At 37.9% G+C, this 20,744-nt stretch overlaps 2 protein-coding genes across 2 annotated transcripts; one reads left to right on the top strand and one right to left on the bottom strand.

Annotated features, from left to right (window-relative positions):
* Positions 1-954: 954 nt before the first annotated feature.
* Positions 955-5,573, bottom strand: LOC133534479 (AFG3-like protein 2). Its single transcript, XM_061873630.1, has 2 exons — positions 4,009-5,573; positions 955-2,361 (listed from the first exon to the last, which is right to left on the bottom strand). Exons 1-2 carry the CDS (start codon positions 5,462-5,464, stop codon positions 1,478-1,480), a joined length of 2,340 nt encoding a protein of 779 aa, XP_061729614.1. The 5' UTR covers positions 5,465-5,573; the 3' UTR covers positions 955-1,477.
* Positions 5,574-5,828: 255 nt separating this feature from the next.
* LOC133534483 (serine/threonine-protein kinase 40-like) lies at positions 5,829-19,669 on the top strand. Its single transcript, XM_061873636.1, has 8 exons — positions 5,829-6,476; positions 6,917-7,177; positions 7,635-7,767; positions 12,248-12,428; positions 12,769-12,862; positions 13,916-14,092; positions 15,433-15,620; positions 16,425-19,669. The coding sequence occupies exons 1-8, from the start codon at positions 6,000-6,002 to the stop codon at positions 16,822-16,824; spliced, it is 1,911 nt and encodes a 636-aa protein (XP_061729620.1). The 5' UTR covers positions 5,829-5,999; the 3' UTR covers positions 16,825-19,669.
* Positions 19,670-20,744: the final 1,075 nt, after the last annotated feature.

Here is a 20,744-nt window from a genome sequence, read left to right as displayed (position 1 = left end):
CAGCCAATCGTGCAGTCTAACGCCACAACGCGATTGGTTGATGAGTTCGCATCACGCGCGCGATTGGTCGCAGCTGGTTGCGTTAGACTGCACGATTGGCTTGAATTCGTGAGTGACACCATTGAACTAACACCATTCTTAGTGCCTGTAAGGCCCATCTTACAAGGAAGGGTACCCAACTGTCCGACTCCGATTTGATTCATTTTGATATATGTTATAGAGTAGTCTAAAATAACGGACACGTATTTTTTTTAGCTGCCCAAACTCAACCTGTTAGGAGAACATGGCCTTCAAAGTACTAAAAACTTACTAATTCTTCTAACTCCTATAAGTCCTATAGAAAGTGATGCTCAAGCAACTTGCTACTTAATGGCTGGTTTGAGTATATGTTTGAAAGCAGCAAAACATAATGAGCACGTGTTTTGTTATATCGGCTAAAACTCATTTTTTCCTAAAAAAATCGACATTCGATGTTTTATAATATCTTATCGCTAAAGTTACACATAAAGACAGGTATTTTTTTAGGAAAACTTGAGTTTAAGCAGATATAACAAAACACGTGCTCATTATTTTTTGCTGCTTTCAAAATATACTCAAACCAGCCATTAACTAGCAAGTTGCTTGAGCATCACTTTCTGTAGGAGTTAGAAGATTTAGTAACTTTTTAGTACTTTGAAGGCCATTTTCTCCTAACAGGTTGAGTTTGGGCAGCTAAAAAAAAAATACGTGTCCGTTATTTTAGACTACTCTATAACATATATCAAAATGAATCAAATCGGAGTCGGACAGTTGGGTACCCTTCCTTCTTAGTATCCCCCTCTAACTTCGTATTAAGTAGATGTAACAATCCAATAGGAGAAAACTAATATAAATCGCTCAGAGGGCTAAATCATTGGTTCAGACTTCACTCCACGAAGTATCGTTAGTTTTAGGGACGGAAGTGAAACAACAATAGACTGGAATTTATATTTACTTTATACGTGCTTACATGCCTGTAAAATTCTTAAAAGCGTAATAAATAAGTAAATGATCAAAAATAGAAAATGGTTTACTAAACTTGCGGGATCATGGATCGAGACATAAGTCATAAGATTACTTGGATCTTCCTATAATTTGCTATAATGGCGTACAGTTACATTTGAAGTTAGTAGTGTAATACCGTTATTATGTATAATACCTACTTGTATCAGTCAGTGGTTCCATTAACTGCCAAATAAATGCAATAAATTCAAATTAACCCATGGCACCCATGTGGCTTGTGTAGAAGTTTAGAGTAAATTTTAACCAGTTTTGGAAACTGTATACTTCCGATTTAATTCCAGATTTTACTTCACTCATCTACAACAAATAAAGCTAAAACAATCTCAAAGACTGTAAACAAAAAAAAGCTTTAAGTCTTAAAGGTAGTTAAAATATTTATTTCACATAAAACTGACTAACAATTCAACAATCTACTATTATAATCATTAATCACACCCTAGTTTTTACTTGGACTAGTGGCCGTACTAGTACTCGTTTTGGATTCTTTTATACTTTCTGGGGCTGGTACAGTTGGTTTATCTTTGTTCCAATCTTTAAGTCCCTCTGGCAATGTGGTGTCCTCGTCTAAAGATCCTGTGCCTTCAACAAACTCTTCATAGGTGCTCTTTTCTGGGAAAGGTCTAGGTCCGAGTAACTCAATCATATCATCTCTACTCAAAATCTCTTGCTTTAGCAACCTTTCTGCAACTTTTATGATGTTCTCCTTATGCTTAGTCAATAAGGTTGTTGTGTGCTTATGTGCTGAATCAATTAATACTCTGACTTCACCATCAATGAGTTCAGCTGTTTTCTCTGAATAGGGCTTATCTATGACCATTTCACCAGGTTGTGGCATTTCAAATGATACATTACCAACTTTAGGGTTCATGCCATAGTGAACTATTTGGGCATAGGCACTCTGAGTTATCTTTTTTAAGTCATCTTGTGCTCCTGTGGTAATTCTGCCAAAGAACAGCTCTTCACTAACTCTTCCACCAAGAGTCATGCACATCCTGTCAAACAGTTGTTCCTTGCTGTAAAGGTACTGCTCTTTCGGCAAATACTGGGCATACCCAAGACCCTTTCCCCTTGGAATGATAGAGACCTTGAGCAAAGGGTCTGCATGCTGCAGGAACCAGCCGGCAACAGCATGCCCTGCCTCATGGTATGCAACAATCTTTCTTTCTTCTGGCTGTAGTACATTAGATTTCTTTTCCATTCCAGCCACCACTCTCTCAATGGCTTGTTCAAAGTTCTTCAGTGTGATGTTGTGAGCCAGCTCTCTGGCAGCTATCAGGGCAGCCTCATTGCACACATTTGCTATGTCTGCACCAGTAAAACCTGGAAAAAATATATAAATCTATTGATCAATTTTAAACTCTGCAACTCTGTTGATAGTCCTTCAGGGTGATCCTGATATATCTGAACACGCCTCTATTGTCAAGGCGTTAAAGTGCATGTTCAGTTATTCTTGACCACCTCAGTCGCTCCGATATATCTGACGGAGACTGTACTAAGCAGAGACATGTGCAAGCAATACTACAAATTTTGGGTTATTCCCACCAGTTAAAACCAAGTTGGTAGTAGCTACTGGGATTTTTTGCCCCAGTAGTTACCACTAGTAAAAGGTGCGTATTTTTTTCCCAGTAGTTACCAAAATGTGGTTAGCATGCAATACTGATAAAACAGTATTATTTATACCGTTTGTATCAAAAGTGCTTTAATCAATAATTAATTAAAAGTCAGTTTAATTAGTTAATAGTTTTAAGGTTGATTATGATTACTGTTTCAGTAAACTGCCTTAAGTGTTTAAAAAATAGTCGGTCTTTGTCTGATTTGCTTGTTCATTTGTATAATTAACGTTATTACCCCCACTTCTGGAAAATTGCATTGAAAGAACAGGCGGGACTAAAAAAGTGAAAAAACAGTTATTGGAAAAAATAGACTGGATACCCAATATCTCAGATAAAACAGGAAAATGCAAAACCAGTCGTCCAGAAATTATCTCTATAGCGACATCTTTTTTCAGAGATTTATACACAAAGAAGGATAGCAACCACACCACAGACATAACAGGTGGAAGCGTGGTGCCAGACATATTACCTGCAGAAGTGAAAAAAGCAATAAAAACACAAAGAAGAGATAAGGCCCCCCCCCCCCGGAGCGGATGGTATTAGCAACGAATTTCTGACTGTTAACATAGATATCCTTGTACCACCTCTCACCAACATATTAAATGATGTGCTACAAAGTGAAAAAATTCCCAATCAATGGACTACTTCGACAATCACACTACTACACAAAAAAGGTGACAAAAACAACATTAACAACTACCTATTAGCCTGATGTCAAATATATACAAAATCTTCACCAAAATTATCCTCAATAGAATGACCAAGATCCTAGACGAAAGTCAGCCGAGGGAACAAGCAGGATTTAGGACCGGATATTCAACTCTTGGACCATATATATGTAGTGAAACAACTCTTTGAAAAAGCAAAGGATTTCAATATCACTCTTTACTGCTGTATTGTGGATTATAGCCTTCGACTCACTTAAACATGACAAAATCTGGCAAGCCCTAATAAACCAAGGAGTTGAAATCAAGTACACCAGAATCCTAAAAAACGTCTATGAAAACAGCAAGGCCAAAATTAAGTTGGACAGAGAGGGCGAAGAAATTAAAATAGGAAGAGGAGTCCGTCATGGCGATCCAGTGTCACCAAAACTCTTCACGGTTTTGATATTTTTGATCACTTTTAAAGCAATTCACTGAAACACTAATCAACTTATAATTATCTATTACAGCATTCTATATTTATACTATACTATTTCTACTGTTTTATTAGTATTGAGCTCTACAATATTTTGATGGTAACTACTGGGAAGAAAATTCGAGGCAGTCTTTACCATGGCATTAAAGTAAATATCTACATTAAATAATATATATCTACAAAGGTACAACTAAAATTTTAACACTAGATTTACCTGGAGTTAATGCAGCCATTTTTCGTGCTAGATTCTCCTTGTTTATGGTAGTCTTTAATGGTTGGAGATGTACTTTGAAAATGGAGGCTCTGCCCTTAATATCAGGTGCTGGTACAAATATTTGTCTGTCAAATCTGCCTGGTCGCAACAAGGCTTTATCAAGGATGTCTACCCTGTTGGTGGCTGCTAGAACAACAACATTAGTGGTAGTGTTGAACCCATCCATTTCCACTAGCAGTTGGTTAAGAGTGTTCTCCTGTTCTGAATGGCCTCCAAAGCTGCGTCCACCCCGCTTTCTACCAACTGCATCTATTTCATCAATGAATAAAATGCAGGGGGCATGTTTACGAGCCATTGAAAACATGTCTCTAACTCTGGAAGGACCAACACCAACAAACATCTCCAGGAACTCAGATCCAGAAACTGTGATGAATGGGACATTTGCTTCCCCAGCAGTTGCTTTAGCCAGTAGAGTTTTACCAGTTCCTGGGGGCCCAGTGAGCAGAGCACCTTTGGGTATCTTGGCTCCCAAATCTAGGTACTGCTGAGGGTTCTTGAGAAAATTTACAAACTCCATTATCTCAATCTTGGCTTCCTCACACCCAGCAACATCTTGGAACTTTACACCAATGTCAGTTGGATTTATTAGTTTAGCAGTTGACTCCATCACTCCTCCAAAGAGGCCACCACCTTTGCGGCCTCCACGACCCATCATGTCGGCCGAGCGGCGCATCATGTAAATTAAGAACCCAATTATGAGCAGAGTAGGCAACATGCCAGTTAAACTAGATGCTTCCACTTCGGTCTTATAAATCACAGAAATAAAATTTGGTGGATCAACATTCATTTCAATTTGTGCGTTTTCCAAGTTTCTCTCAAAGGAATCCACACTGCCAATAGCAAACCAGATAACCTTGTTCTCGAGTGCTGCTCCTGATTGTAACTTCACTCTCACCCATTTTTTATTAATCACTTCCAGCTTTTCCACAAGTCCTTTATTGAGATACTGATTAACGAAGTCTCTCCAACTTATTTCTCTATATCTAAGTTCGAAGTAAGCTATCGAGGCGAGTAAGGTTACGACACCCATTGCACCAAACATCATCCATTTTTCCTTGTCGCCACCTTCGTAGGAGCCGCGACCGCCACCACTACCAGGGCCTGTGTTTGAAAACATGTTCATATTCCATTTATCATCCCTTGATGAGCTTGGTCTGGATGGCGGGGGTGAGCTTTTTGACGGCGCTGGGCTGTCATCTTTGTCTGGCTTTTTCTGCTGCTTTTGACTTGTTCCAGGTTGGAAATATTTTTCAAAGCCCTTAGGAGGTTTCTGACAAAATCTGTACCACTGGTTCAGAACGGAATCCAGTGCCGCAACGCCGACTGGTTGAATTTTATGGCCATTGAACTGCAATTTTGATAACTGAGTTTGGGTTAACCTGAGCCCTTTCCACATGCTGATATATAGAAATGACTATTTACAATGATCAATGATGATTCTATTTCACAATACTATTGAAAATTAACTGAGAATAACGTCATAACAATTATTTGTGTGAGATGACTTATGACAAACACGGTTAGAATTGTTAGAAATTTCTTGTCAGTCTATTTACGGTTCGGTCAGCACTGACTTATCGTTATCGCTAGGGCGAGAAGAGACATCGTATCGGTAATTGTAATCGATGAAATAGATAAATAAAACCGTAGTTTGTGAGTGTGTATTGCAGCTTTAAGTTCAGAAATTGTATTGAAATAAAATAATAGTATCATTTCTAAACGCAAATCAGACATTTCATTTTCGCAAAAATATGAAGTAAATAATATGGTTTACTAATTTAACTTTTCTGCTATTGCCAACGGGTAAATTAATGAAGTGATATGTGTTTTAAGAGTGTATATAAAGATTTATGATATTAGTTTTATCAATTCTTTACATAAAGTGGTTGAAGTAAGTGAACTCGGTAAAAATAAACGGAGGTATTGTCATTATGGATCAAGATAAATCCGAAGGCAGTTCGAATGCACCAAACCCTGGAAAGAGGCCACGGCCGTTTTTATTACAGCCATGTCCCAAGATAGCTCGATTGTCCATGTACGACAAACCATCAACCAACTGCCAGAAAAGTCCTAGGACCAGTGTGCCAAAGAAGAATAAACTTTCATATAATATTAGTGATGTCCCAGCCTCTGGCACTCCTGTGCCAGAGAAACGGGTTCGTAAGGCTGGACCGTATCTTTTAGGGCCTAAACTGGGTCCGAGTCCCGTGAAAAGTATAGTTCAATGTTTGGCTAGAAAAGAAAAGACTGATGATTTTTATCAAATAAAAATTTTGACTTTACGACATGAAGATCAAGCTGAGACACAGGATGATAGGCAGGGGAAGATGTTACTGCACACTGAGTATTCTTTATTATCACTATTGAAGGATCAAGATGGAGTGATACATCACCATGGACTATTTAAGGTAAAAATAAAACCACTAAAATCCAATACAGTAAAACCCATTCATATTCATTCAGTTGTTGCACCATTCATAAGCATAATTAGACAAACAATAAAAAAAATAGGCAATACTATGCAATCTCATAGTCTGTATATTTACAACTTTGCTAGCTTGCAAATTTACAGCATGTAACATTTATTTTATTGAGATATCAAATGTAACTTAACATATTTTTGATAACTTGTCAAACTCAATTCTTGTTTGTAGTTTTTTTTTTATCCCACTAGCTGCAAATGATTTTTTCTGTTTGACTGTATTCATCTGACAATAGAATAATAGAGATGTTCCTGTTGCTGCTTGAGGCTTAGTTTGAAACTAAAAAAAAATTAAACTGTGTTATACAATACAATTTGGTTTGAGGGAGATGATACAAGTTAGCTGCATCATATTCATGATTCCAGGATTATGCTTTAGAGGAAGCTCCCAGCTACTTTGGATCTAACCGAGCATACAAAGGTAGTGGATCTGGCCGTATCTACACAGGCCGTGTCCGGGAGAGGCTCTTTCTAGTACTTGACTGTGTAAATGCTCACCAGTTTAGTGAGAAAGGCAGTGAGCTCATCAATCTCCAGCAATATGTAACAAAAGTTAAGAAGGTTCCAGAAAAGGAGGCACTTTTGATCTTCTATGATATTGTGAGGGTTGTTGCCAACATGCACAAGGTAAATTTAATTACTTTTTTATTTGTTAAAAAATTCCTGAATGCCCCAAAATGTTAAAAAATTTTGTTAATAAATGCCAATAATACCCTAATCATCAAAAGGGGATATTGGTATAGGTGTAGTTATCACTGATGGTTTGTGATGCTAGGCTTAGGCTTATGAATTTGAGTTTATTGGCCTGCCCTATATCTATAATTATAATAACACTGGAGGAGTTTTGGTGTATTAGTTCTAATATCTAATCTTATAATTCTTTGCAATTTCAAATAACCCCTCCTTCCAGAGTTACATAATAAGAAGGATGAATGTATTCTTAACCTCATTGTTTATTGTAATGATTTGCCCTAGGTTTGGTTTCCATTTGTTGGGCATCTTATAGGTATAATTTCAAATATAATAAAAAACACATATAACAAGATTTTTTAGTGCGGTTTGAAATGTACTTTTTATATTATAGAGAAATGTTGTGCACCGGGATCTGAAGTTGGGCAACATTGTGTTGAACCAAAGAACTGGCCGCATCACCATCACAAACTTCTGCCTTGGGACTCATCTGGGCAGTGACAGGGATTTGTTGAAAGATCAAAGAGGTATTTTTGTCTTATTTGTCTTATATATACAAGGCACAGTTGGTGCCCTCACTCAGTACCCTTGCATAATATACAACTGTATGCTCCAAAGCATACACATTACGAGGGTGGTTTGATAAGTCAGTGACTTTTTGCAAAAACTTTTTCTCCTTTTTTAGTTTTATTTCTCCACATAATATCCTTTTAACTCCATACACTTCATCCAACGATGTTCCAGTTTTTTCAACCCCTCCAAAAATATTTTTTGTCAAACCCTGAAAACTATGCTTCAGTTTCAGCTATGACTTCCTCATTTGATGAAAATCTTTTCCCACCGAGCCATTTCTTCATGTTTGGGAATAAAAAAAATCACATGGGGCCAAATCTGGAGAATAAGGTGGGTGGGGCAGTATTTCGTAACGCAATTCTACTAATTTGGCTGTTGCGACTGCTGACGAGTGTGCAGGGGCATTGTTGTGGTGAAAAAGGATTTTCTTCTTTGCCAGATGTGGCCGTTTCTTCACAACTTCTGCATTAAATTTTTCCAACAAAGTAGCATAATAAGGGTCATTTATTGTTTTACCTTTCTCTAAATAATCTATATAAATAACCCCTTGGCTGTCCCAAAAAACAGTGGCCATTACCTTTCCTGCCGAATTAACAGTTTTCGCTTTCTTTGGGGCCCGTTCGTTAGCAGAAGTCCACTGTTTTGACTGATTTTTCGTCTCTGGCGCATAATGGTGGATCCACGTTTCATCTACCATCACAAATCGACGTAAAAATTCATTGGGATTACGCTTGAATTTGGCTAAGCATTGCTCGGAAGTTGTTTCACGAAGTCGTTTTTGATCGGCTGTCAGCAAACGCGGCACCCATCTAGCGGAAAGCTTTTTCATATTCAAAATATTTTGCAAGATATGAAAAACTCGTTCAGATGAAATGTGTACAGTCTCAGCTATCTCACGAATCTTCACTCGACGGTCATCCAAAACAATATCGTGAACTCTATTCACGACATCATCAGTGGTCACTTCAATCGGCTTCGGAGCGTTCGTTCTGCGTCATTGGTAGTGGTACGTCCAGAACGAAATTCTGTAAACCACTTATGTGCCATCCCATGAGAAGGAGCAGATTCCCCATAATATTTTTTTAAACAGTTTTCAGTCTCTAATAGTTTTTCGACGTAAAAAGTAATGTTTAATTCACACACGAAATTCGCTTTTCTCCATTTTCCAACAATTTTCCGATCGTACTGGACAGATGCCTCAACAACTTTTTAATTGCCCCGCCTTTATAAAAAAAAAACTGCCAGCTACCAAGGAGTTCAGAATTGTAATTAATAAGTTTATATATTAAAATGATTTTTGTTTTACATAAAGTCACTGACTTCTCAAACCGCCCTCGTAATTAGTGAAAACAGTAAGCATACCACTTAAAGGCGCAGGGTAGGGCAAGGCATTCTCCATACAAACCTTGTGCAAGTTTTATTCGTTAGTTTTGGCACTATAGCATTTAATTTCATTTTTTGCTTGTATATATTAGATATACGCAGAACTTGATGTAGATTTTTTCTTTAATAAAAAAAAAATACAAAAAAAAATAATTAAAAAAATAATACATCCAGCTCTAGCTAACAGAAAAATAAGCATATTTACCAAAAATAATAACTGTAGCGCAAACACAAACAAAGAAAAATGCGCACAAAGTTTGTATGGAAAGAGCTTGCCCTACCCTTCGCCTTAAAACCTTTGCATTTTGAATACGCAAATAAATAAATAAATAAATAAAATAAGCGCTGGTGGCCTAGCGGTAAGAGCGTGCGACTTGCAATCCGGAGGTCGCGGGTTCAAACCCCGGCTCGTACCAATGAGTTTTTCGGAACTTATGTACGAAATGTTATTTGATATTTACCAGTCGCTTTTCGGTGAAGGAAAACATCGTGAGGAAACCGGACTAATCCCAACAAGGCCTAATTTTACCCTCTGGGTTGGAAGGTCAGATGGCAGTCGCTTTCGTAAAAACTAGTGCCTACGCCAAATCTTGGGATTAGTTGTCAAGCGGACCCCAGGCTCCCATGAGCCGTGGCAAAAATGCTGGGACAACGCGAGGAAGAAGAGAAGAAATAAATAAATAAAATATTAAATCATATTAATTATAACACATTAAATCACATTAATTTAAGAAGAGTAAGAATCCTTTATTTCAGACAGTTATAAAATTTACTCAATTTAGTAATGTGAGAGCCAGGGTTTTAGGGGGGGGCCATTGCCCCTATGGCCCCCCCTTGTATCCGCGCCTGCAGACAGTAAAGTAAATTTCATTTTTTTCTTCTACATTTCTTGCATATTTTATTCCCCTCTGTGTGCCATTTATTGGCAAAAGGCTTCCTCCAGCCTTCTCCAGTCCTCTCTATCCTTGGCAACTCTCGTCCATGTGCTTCCTGCTATGGCTTTGATGCCGTCCACCCATCTTCTAAATGGTCTACCTCTTTTGCTTTTCTTATGGCCTGTGAACCAGTTCATTATCGATTTCGACCATTTTTCTTTGCCTGTAATTATATGTCCTGACCATTTCCATTTTAACTTTTTTATTGTTTTGGTGACATCTTTTGTTTTGGTGAGCTTCTTTATGGATTGTATTCTTATTTTATCCGATAGTCTTTTTCCCAGCATACTTCTCTCCATGGAGTTTTGGCAGGTTTCTAGCTTTCTAATGTGTGTTTTAGTGAGAGCCCAGGTTTGGCAGCCGTGAGTATAGGAAGTATGCTGGTATTAAAGAGTTTCCGCTTGATAGTTACATTGATATCTTTATTTTTCATTATTTCCTTTAGGCTCCAATATGTCTTCCAAGCATTTCCAATACGTCTATCTATTTTTTTTGAGGTTAGATCTACCGGAGAGATTATCTGGCCTAAATAGATATACTCATTGACGTATTCAATTGGGTTATTATTGATGAAAATAGGTTCTTGCTTGTCGTTAGTCGTAGCCTTGGTCTTTAGTGTGTTCATAACCAATCTCACCTTCCCACTTTCTCTAATCAGGTCATTCAGCATTGTTTGTAATTCCTCACTTGATAATGAGAGTATTATCAGGTCATCCGCAAATCTCAAATGTGAAAGGTTTTCACCGTTAATAGTAGTCCACATTTCTCCCAGTTTAATTGGCGAAAGACTTCTTCTAGAACGGTTGTGAAGAGTTTCGGCGATAGTGGGTCGCCTTGACGCACGCCACTTTCTATTCTGATCTCTTTGCCTTCCTGCTCTAGTTTTATTGTGGCCTTGCTGTTATTGTAAATGTTTTTTAGTATTCTGATGTATTTGTTTTCGATACCTTGGTTTTTGAGTGCCTGCCAGATTTTCTCGTGCTCTATTGTATCGAAAGCTTTACTGTAATCTACGAAACAGCAGTAGAATGTTATGTTATATTCCTTGCCTTTTTCGAACAATTGTTTGATGACATGAATGTGGACCACAGTCGAGTACCCGCTCCTGAAGCCCGCTTGCTCTCTTGGTTGATTTTCCTCTAGCTTATTGGTTATTCTTTAGAGTATAACTTTAGCGAAGATTTTATATATATTCGAGAATAAGCTTATAGGTATATAATTCTTGATGTTATTTTTATCACCTTTTTTGTGTAGAAGTATTATAGATGATGTTTGGCAAGGGATTATCTCGTTTTGTAAAATCACATTAAATCATAGTACCTGGGCGACCGAGCTTTGCTCGGTTATAACTATTTATTGTAATATGGTGGTCTATAGGTGATAATCTTAACTACGTTTTTTAACTAAATTAAACTTGTCTAAAACAATAAAAATTAAAAAATTATATATTTACTTGAACATATAAAAAAAAAAACAAAAGTTAGTCACCGGGCGAGATTCGAACCCGTAACACTCGTTTAGCAGTCCGCGTCTTAACCCGCTGGACCAGACGGACAGTGGCCGGCAACACGAAATTAGCGACCATATTCTGCGTCGGAAGAAAAACGCATGAAAACTCGAAAACACGCGTTTTCCCAAACATAAGACTAATCTAGATAGATTGTATACCCCCAAAAACCCCCATATACCAAATTTCAGCGAAATCGTTAGAGTCGTTTCCGAGATCACAGAAATATATATATTTATATATATACAAGAATTGCTCGTTGAAAGGTATAAGATTTATAACTCATTAAATTACATTTATAACCAGTCCACGACCCTCTGAGGTTAGCCGCGACCATGACCAGTGAAACCTGTGTTGAAACATCGGTAATAAAACAAATTCGCTATAGACCCGCTTATAAATGTGATTTAGTAAGTATACCAAGCAAAAATACTTAAACAGACTTATTTTACTTGAGTTTTGAATGAAGAGTGTGGGTCTAAAGAAAACAGTGTTGATGTTTCTGCAAAACAGCTTCTATTAAGTCTAGTCATGGCACATGAGTTTAAATTATAAAATATATATTATGTAAAACGCGCCAAATATTTTATAGTAAAATTCTCATTTCAGGTTCCCCAGCCTACATATCCCCAGATGTTCTAATGTGCAAACCATACCTTGGCAAGCCATCAGACATGTGGGCGTTGGGGGTTGTGTTGTACACCATGTTGTATGGCCAGTTTCCATTCTGCGACACCAGCCTCGCGCAGCTGTTTAGTAGGATACAGGCAGCCAGTTATAATATACCGCCGTAAGTTTTGGTCTTATGATTATTTTTATACACTTAAATGCTGTGGCAAGTTTCAATTAAATGTTTTTTATACCCACACATTAATAGGTAATATTAATATATGATATTCTAACGATTAATTAAGTAGTAATGCTAGGAATGAATGTACGAATTGGTTTTTTAATTAAGATTTCTACATGTAGTGGCTTACGCACGAAAAGGAACAATAGTTTTGACTCACCTTTGTTAGTTTACTCCACAGAGGTAGATTAAGCAATTTTGTGCATAAATATTGGTGAAAAATTAAAAGGGCAATCAGTTTTTAAAGATTTTTACATTAAAGAAAACTTAACTATTGCAGCGACGGTAACTCAGTTCAAGTTTCGGACAGCACCGTCTTCCTTATCCAGAGGTTGCTGGTGAAAGACCCGAAACACAGACTGCTGGCAGATGAAGTAAGAACAAAAAATATTTCCATTTAACGCAATCTTGCTAAGAACATGTTTTTTATTTATAGATCTTTCATATTACCAAATTAAAGTAAGTTAGACTAGGATCTCTAGAACTGTGTCATATGTTTAGTTATTAGACCGCAGTTTGAATTCTGATCCTTGTAGTGGTGCTCCTAGGCTTCAAGAAACTCAGGCTCGATGTTGCCCAGCTAAAAAGTGGAGCTAAACTCAAATAAGTCAGATTTGTGAAAAGGGCCTATTTTTTTACAGCAAACGTATGAGAATTTTTAAATTAAATAAATATAATGTGAACAAGTGTAGGACACAGATCAACCTAGCCCCAAACTAATAGGCAGGGTCTCTACCCACTAGCCCAGACCGGCCGAATTGTAAGGGGGGAATTCAAGGGGCTGGTGGGAGAAATGGCACCACTTTTCTGACTGGCAACATCAAGTTTATTGAAGCCTAGGAGCACTACAAGGATCAGAATTCAAACTGCGGTCTAATAATAATAAACACAACACAGTTCTAGAGAAGCTCGTCTAAACAGGAGATGAAAATAATGCCTGAGAAAATGTCGTTCGTCGTTTTCGACAGCAAAAGTAGATGTCACCATAAAGCCCCGTACATTATAGATCATGTCTCACGACGACGTGTGCCTTAACTCGTATCGTCATGTTATTAAAGGTTAAATTTGACAAATCTGCGCTTCATCGTGGATGACACGAAATATATGCGGTAGCTTTGATTGTCATAAGTTGACGTTTTACAATTTAGTTACCGCAAAATATAAACCGCGCCTAATAGTGCCATCTAGTTTAGCTATGAAAATCGGGGGCACATGGTTTTTATTTTATTTTACATCTCTTCTGTAATCAAAATTACTTAGTTAAGCTGAAGCACCCTTTTTATGTACCGGGGGAAGAAAGGGGGCAATAGCGTCGAGCCTGTGACAAAAGTGCAAATTCATTGCCACTACAACACCCACCATATATTCTAAAATAAATAGGGATATGCAAGAATGAAGTCAGTATTATAGACTATAATATTCTCCAGGTGCTAGACCAGCTATCGAGCATCATAGCCAGCTCAGTGATAGTCCCGAGCATCCCCGACGATCTGCAAGTGGTGCCTGAGGTGGTGCTCGAAGAAGACAAGGTCAAGGAGAAACCTGAGGAGAGTAAGGCGCTCACTCCAGTACCGGACAGTGCAGAGAGAGTGCAGACTGCTAGTGTGAGTATAGTATACTGTGAAGATTGATTCACGAAAGCTGGCGCTGCTTTGTTTAAGGCTTTGGTCCCTGATTGTTGGCGCACGCTGCGTACAGCGTCACTTTGTTGGTCGAGTACTAGTGTCGTCTTCCTATACAATAACAATATTCCCTCATACAGATATAGACCATGGCTAAATATTAACATTCTACTAACACGGTTAGCCTGCCACATTATGAGAAAAGCTTATGGTCAACTATGGCTTAATGGTCAATTTAAATACCAACCATAGCATCAGGGTTTTAAGAGTTGTCCAGGGGAACGTAACCAGAGGTACTACGAATATTTGGCAACTATTCGGTATTCAGATGTATGTATGTATGTCACTTTATTGCACATAAACAGGTTAACATAAAACAGAAAAAAAAGGTATGTACAAACGCGAACTTATCCCGAAAAGGGATCTCTTCCAGCTAACCTTTGAGAAAATGCGAAAGGATCAAACACTAACAGGTGAAAGACAAATCAATATGAACAGCAGCAATTAGAGAATTTTGGATACACATAAAAGTAGGACGAGAGCAATAAATAGTAATACTTATATAAAATAAAATAATATATATATAAGTACATACGTGTATAAAGACAATTTCACAATTAAAATGTACCGCAAATTATTATATATTTCATATTTTGAATGTGTTCTTGGGAAGTTATTAGAAACGATGAACTAGTTTTGAGGATTTGTTGACTGCAAATGATTAGATTTTTATCTTAAGCGTAGGTTCCCGCAAAATTGCAGTTTATATTTTGAAATTTTGGGCAATTACCTATCAAGGGCACATGCATTGAAAAAAATCAGACTGAAACTAGACTACATTTGCGAGGGCAGACAATAAGAAAAATCGTAAAAGGTTAAAGTATGCTTGATAAGAAAAAAATACGGAAACATGACTAATTTTAATTTATTTTCTATTTTATACCATTAGCGTTGCATAATATAGCAGTATAACTTTAGTATATAATAGCTACTTACTAATATGACCGAGGGATTTGACTGAGATATTGGGAAAAACGTCAAAACCCGCGCAACCTTCATGTCTTCTGTCGCAAATTTCGCGCGGTACGCCACATTACACAGACACTCCTACAGATCAAAATCAAAAGTTACATTATAGGAAACGTTGTTCTTTGTAGGCGAACAGTTTTTATAACAAATGTGACTTAAATTGTACCTACACACATTTAGTCTATTACGGCGCCCGAATATTCTGCCGAAAAGGCATTCGGACTAACTATTTGTGGCATTTCTAAATGTAACCCAACCAATGACACTAAAAAGTTGCTTCCTACAAATTTCAGGAGGATGTCGGCGTATACTGCGTCCCCCTGCCGGACTTTCTAGCCCTGAACTTCCCATCAAGTTCGAGTCAGGCGAGCGCCCAGACGCAGACCGGCGACGTGACGTCGCCCGCGCAGGGCCAGCGCCAGATCACCGTGCAGAGGATAGGCCGCGACGCGAGGCCTCTCAACCATTCGGAAATTGCCAGGTACTTACATAAACGATAAATTGTTGTATCTTATATAAAGCATTAAAAAAATTCCAAAAATAGTAAGTTCTCAATTTGGTTGTATGATATTTTGAGCTCAGAACTCCGTCATTTCTGAACCGATTTGTTTTTTTATTATTATTATTGTTATTAGAAGTATACAGTTACAAATTGGTTCCATTGTTGTCAAAATCTAGTTCTGATGATGAAACCCATGAGAAATCGAGTGAACTCCGTATAGGCATACATATAGTGATTTCTGCTCTAATTCAGATATCGGACCCGGGTACGTCCTTAAACTACGTCCAAAAGAGAGGTATGGGCATTGTGAATGTCATCTCGCTTTGTGTGGTAAGGCATAGCCAGTGGATTTCATTCCAGATCTAGAGCAAAGTCCAACTGGGGAAGTACCTCCACCTTAAAGAAAACCGCAGCCAAATAACACTAGACCCTACTCATAGTGTTGTGTTCCTGCCGGTGAGTAAGGTTGCCTGAGCTCAACGAGGGGGGGGGGGGGGACTGGGTTTAGGGTCGGCAACGCGCATGTATCTCCTCTGGAGTGGCAGGCGTACATGGGCTGCGGAGACTGCTTGCCATCAGGGATGCCGTATGCTTGTTTGCCACCGACGTAGTATAAAAAAAACAACAGTTTATTACAAGGAAAAGTTAAAAGTAAGAACTAAGTAAGTAAATAAGTAAGAACTAGTTAACCTTTATCTAGGCAGATGCCATTTAGCGACTACATGCGACACTTCAAACATTTAATAAGTACAAACCCAAAACAAAACAAACAAATGTTTACAGGTACCAACACATGTTCACAAACAACCAATCCCGAGAGCGGACGGAACCGCCCCGACAGAACTTCGTCCCCGAACCTCGGCCAGAGAACTCTAGGCTCCGAGCTTTAGCCCAAAGGATCCCCCGGCTCAACCCCATAGTCGCCAGCACCTCCGGACAGTCTACTTCGGGCACTTCCACCGACTTCCGGGTCATCCCGTGGTCCGAAAGATCCAGGCTGCAATTTGATAGATCACTAGACCAAGACTATGTTCTTAGGTTACCGCTTCTGGAACTTGCTAGATTGCCACACCACACCGCAAACAGGATCCTGAATCCGCCGCCGGTGCATACAGTGAATTTAGAGTCGGTTATGAATAACCCGAGACCGCCTGCTGATAATAACGAGTTAGATTATAATTAGAAAAATATTTCTGTCAATAGGACTTGGAATTTAATTGATGTTTTTACTTATTTTACTCCAACTGTGCAACTACGTAGCTGTAGTGTTGGTAGTGGGTCTGTTACAAATTTGATATTACCTAATATGTTAGTGTATAACATATGAACGCTCAGAATTAGTAGTCTTGTTCTAGCCTATTTTTTATCAATATGTGCATATTGGGCCTCAAATAAGTGTATACCACACTTATTTGAGGCCCAATATAATGCATTGTGTATACAAGAATTTACGAACAAGTGTTAATTTTATTTTTTTCTTGTACCGCCCGTGGCACACAATGTTTTCATCACACTTGTGAGGAAAATTTAAATTGTAAGCGAAATAATTCTTAAATGCGGGGACATTTCAAATATTCGTTCACCATATGGTAATTTTTTGTGTAGAAATATTTTAAAGGGCTATTATAATCCAGTAAGTTTGTCGCCTTTTGTAATTAATTAAACCTTTGGGAAACAAACAGGCAAAAGAAAAAAAAAAAAACACACATAGTAATGGGGTTCGTTTGCGTCAAATCCGGTTCTCATTTTTTTGTTTATGATGCTGGTTCAAAGAATAATCCAAGTTTGTGAGTTTGTAACCTTGAGTGCCGAACGCAACTTTGTAAAAAAATCGAAAAAACCTCGAAAATCTCTGTTTTTTTCAATCCATGATGAATCCGTTTTAATATTTTCATCAACAAACCAAGCATTTTCTTCCAAAACAGTGACATTTGATGACAGAATGGGACTACGCAAATTTTAATTTTGGCGATTTGTCCTCTTCGTTACGTTTTATAAGCAAGTAAGTTCTGAAGGAATATTTGTGTTAAGGTCTAGTTCTGATGATGAGTTCCATGAGGTCCCAACTTCTCAAATCTTGATAGCTTCACAACCAGACCATGAAACTAGAAGCGTGCCCAAAGCGCAAACATGTTTAGTAACATGACAGTTTGGCCAGACAGGGACGAGTCTCGCAGAATGATGCATCACTCGTAAGAAAAACTAAAAATTTAAAAATAAAATTAATCTTAGAAAAAAATAAAACAGACTTAAAAATAATAACATATAAGCTAGCAATTGATACGTTTGAAGTCGGTGCCAAATCAAATACTCACAATAGTGGTTCTTTCTTTCTTATTGAACTATACCAGGTTTGGCTCTCGGGTTGACGACGTGTTCAGACGTATCAGCTGCTAGCGCATATAAAACAAGATGATATTTTATTTTATCCTTTTTGTCAAGTCGGTTTTACTTTTTTTGTGGCATAATGTTCATTCATACATTCCTACTAACGGGTATGCGAAGTCCCGACTGTAACCGTGAAATCCATTTGTCGTCAGCAGTCTTCCATTATGAGAAATAAGGATTGTTGATGAAAGCCAATTGCAGATAGCTCTCCTCTAGAGCACCCTATTGAGTACTTTTCACAAAAATGAATTAAAATATGGCCTATGGTTGACTGGTAGAGTATGCATTTAGGCCGCCATTTGTATTTTTTTTGTATTTTGTACAATAAAGTTTAAATAAATAAATACAATTACTTCCCGCCATACAAATTTAGCTTGTGTCAGTATTCATCGTTGGGAATTTAATTTCGACAATTGCCTTCCCCATTTCAAATAACGGAATTCGAGCAAGCTATGGGCAAATGTGTGCATTCAAAATTCCAATCATATCGGAATGAAATAGGTTGATCTATAGGTAATCAGCGGTATATAATCTTACAAATTACTAGCTATTTTTATATTCATTGTTATGTTATAGTTAACATACTTTTTACATCGTTTTAATTTAATTAGTTTAGGACCTGATAAGTAATATTCTAGCAATGCAAAGTTTGTATTACTTAATATGATTCGTCCACGTTTATATTACATACATTAAACATTTAAGTTTGCCAAATTACATGTATTATAATATAAATTTTAACATTAAATTTCTAAGTATAATGTATGATAGTCTACAACGTATCTAGGTAACGGTTTTTCTCTTTTAAGATACAAACATATGTGTTATAGTCTTTCGTTTTTGAACTGAGCTCCTCAAAGGAGTATTCAGTATTGTGTTTAAAACCGCAAACGGTAGGCGCCATAAAAAAAGGGTTCAGGACGTTATTTAATATTTGTCAATTATCATCTCTATAGTTTTAGGCTGTAGAAACATAATGGATTGTACTAACCAGCGGTAGCATCTACCTCGAGTGCCACGCACTTTCTCAACGCGTTTCGTCCATCCGCTACAACTACTGATTGTTCATTATGAATCTACTCCATCCGCTACAACTACTGATTGTTCATTATGAATCTACTCCATCCGCTACAACTACTGATTGTTCATTATGAATCTAATCCGTCCGCTACAACTACTGATTGTTCATTATGAATCTACTGGCTTACACCATAGTGTTGATAATTGATAAACATTAAACATCGTTACGACCCCTATGAACGAAAATCGTGTTGGTTTTAATCAATATATCGTTACGACCCTTTTTTTTAACGCATTTCCGGTTTGTGGTTTTAAACGCAACTCTCTGGACGTCGGAAATGTCTCGTTTTAAGGGAAAAGTAGCATTCATATGAAAGCGTCATAAATAATGGCGTCAGGCCTGTAGCACAAGTTATAGCTTGCTTGAGAAGGATACGATTATAGTCTATAGAATATTTAGTTGACATTTGACAGCCTATGGGAAAGTGTCCCAATCTTAGGAATTGCTTGTTGAAGAAGGCTGTATGTTGTTTAATGTATATGTACATTTTTAGATAAAAAATAGGAATTAATCATCTATTACATGTGTACTTGTACAAATAAAATGGTTTATGTTGTAAGTAGTTCAATTTTGTTGTAACGTAATATATAGTGTCTATACAATGAGTGATGGCAAACCAATTGAATCGGCAGTGTCGAAATGATTGACACTTTATTATTATTATAATCAAAGTCAATCCTTGCCGCAGTGACCATTTCACCAGTTAAATTAAAATGTCAGCCGGTTTAATTTTGCAGTTTAACTCGCGTATTTTTAGTCACTCGCGCCAATTGTTTCAGAGAGCCTAGGTCCCCATTTTCAAGCACTAACAGTAGCGAAGCAGGAGCGGTCCCGACAGCCGAGGAGGTGACCGGTTGGGGGTGGCGACGCGCTGCCGCTATAAGGGAGGACGGCTGCGGGTTTCAATCACCCAACTCTTGCGATAATCCTCTCGCAACACGTACGGGCATTCTGCCTTAGAATCACAGGCTTCCACGCAGGCGGCACAGCCCAGCCGTTGTCTCAGGCGAAATTGGGGCGCCACTCAATTTCGATCGCTTCGCGTATTTAGAGTACCCTAGTACAGGTCGATTCACAAGAGCTGGCCCGAATAGGATGAATGGAATGAAAAGATTGTGTGTATCACCATAAAATGTTGGCTCTGACTGTATATCGATACGGGTATCACTCATACAATGACTCGGCTAATTTCGGCTTGGTAGAGTATTATCACTAGTTGTGTTATTTTATGACAAATGTCCTATAAAAGTAGTGACTTATTATTACAAACGTCACATAAATAGAGTGACTTATGGGACGTTTGTCATTTACGTTTACGTTTACATGTAAAGTTCGTGTAATCCACGATGACGCGCAGATTTGTCAAATCTATCCTTTAATAACATGACATTACGAGTCAAGGCACGTACTACGTAATAAATACTACGATTCATGGGCGGATGCCATCGTTCGGAAATCATTGACTTCTTTCCAAAGACCGATGTGCAATATTGATTACAGGGTATAAGGTACTGTTTATGGTATGTAATTTTTCTCGTTCCTACAGTCTCGTGGAGACGTTGCGTCCGTTTTCTCCTATGTATGACAACGACAGCGCAAGACTACCCCCGATCCGACCGGTTATCTAGTCGAGT

This window comes from Cydia pomonella, chromosome 2 (assembly GCF_033807575.1).
Source record: "Cydia pomonella isolate Wapato2018A chromosome 2, ilCydPomo1, whole genome shotgun sequence".
Classification (NCBI taxonomy): Eukaryota; Metazoa; Arthropoda; class Insecta; order Lepidoptera; family Tortricidae; genus Cydia; species Cydia pomonella.
Note: the sequence above shows the minus strand (reverse complement) of the source record. Positions and strands in the feature narration are given on the sequence as shown.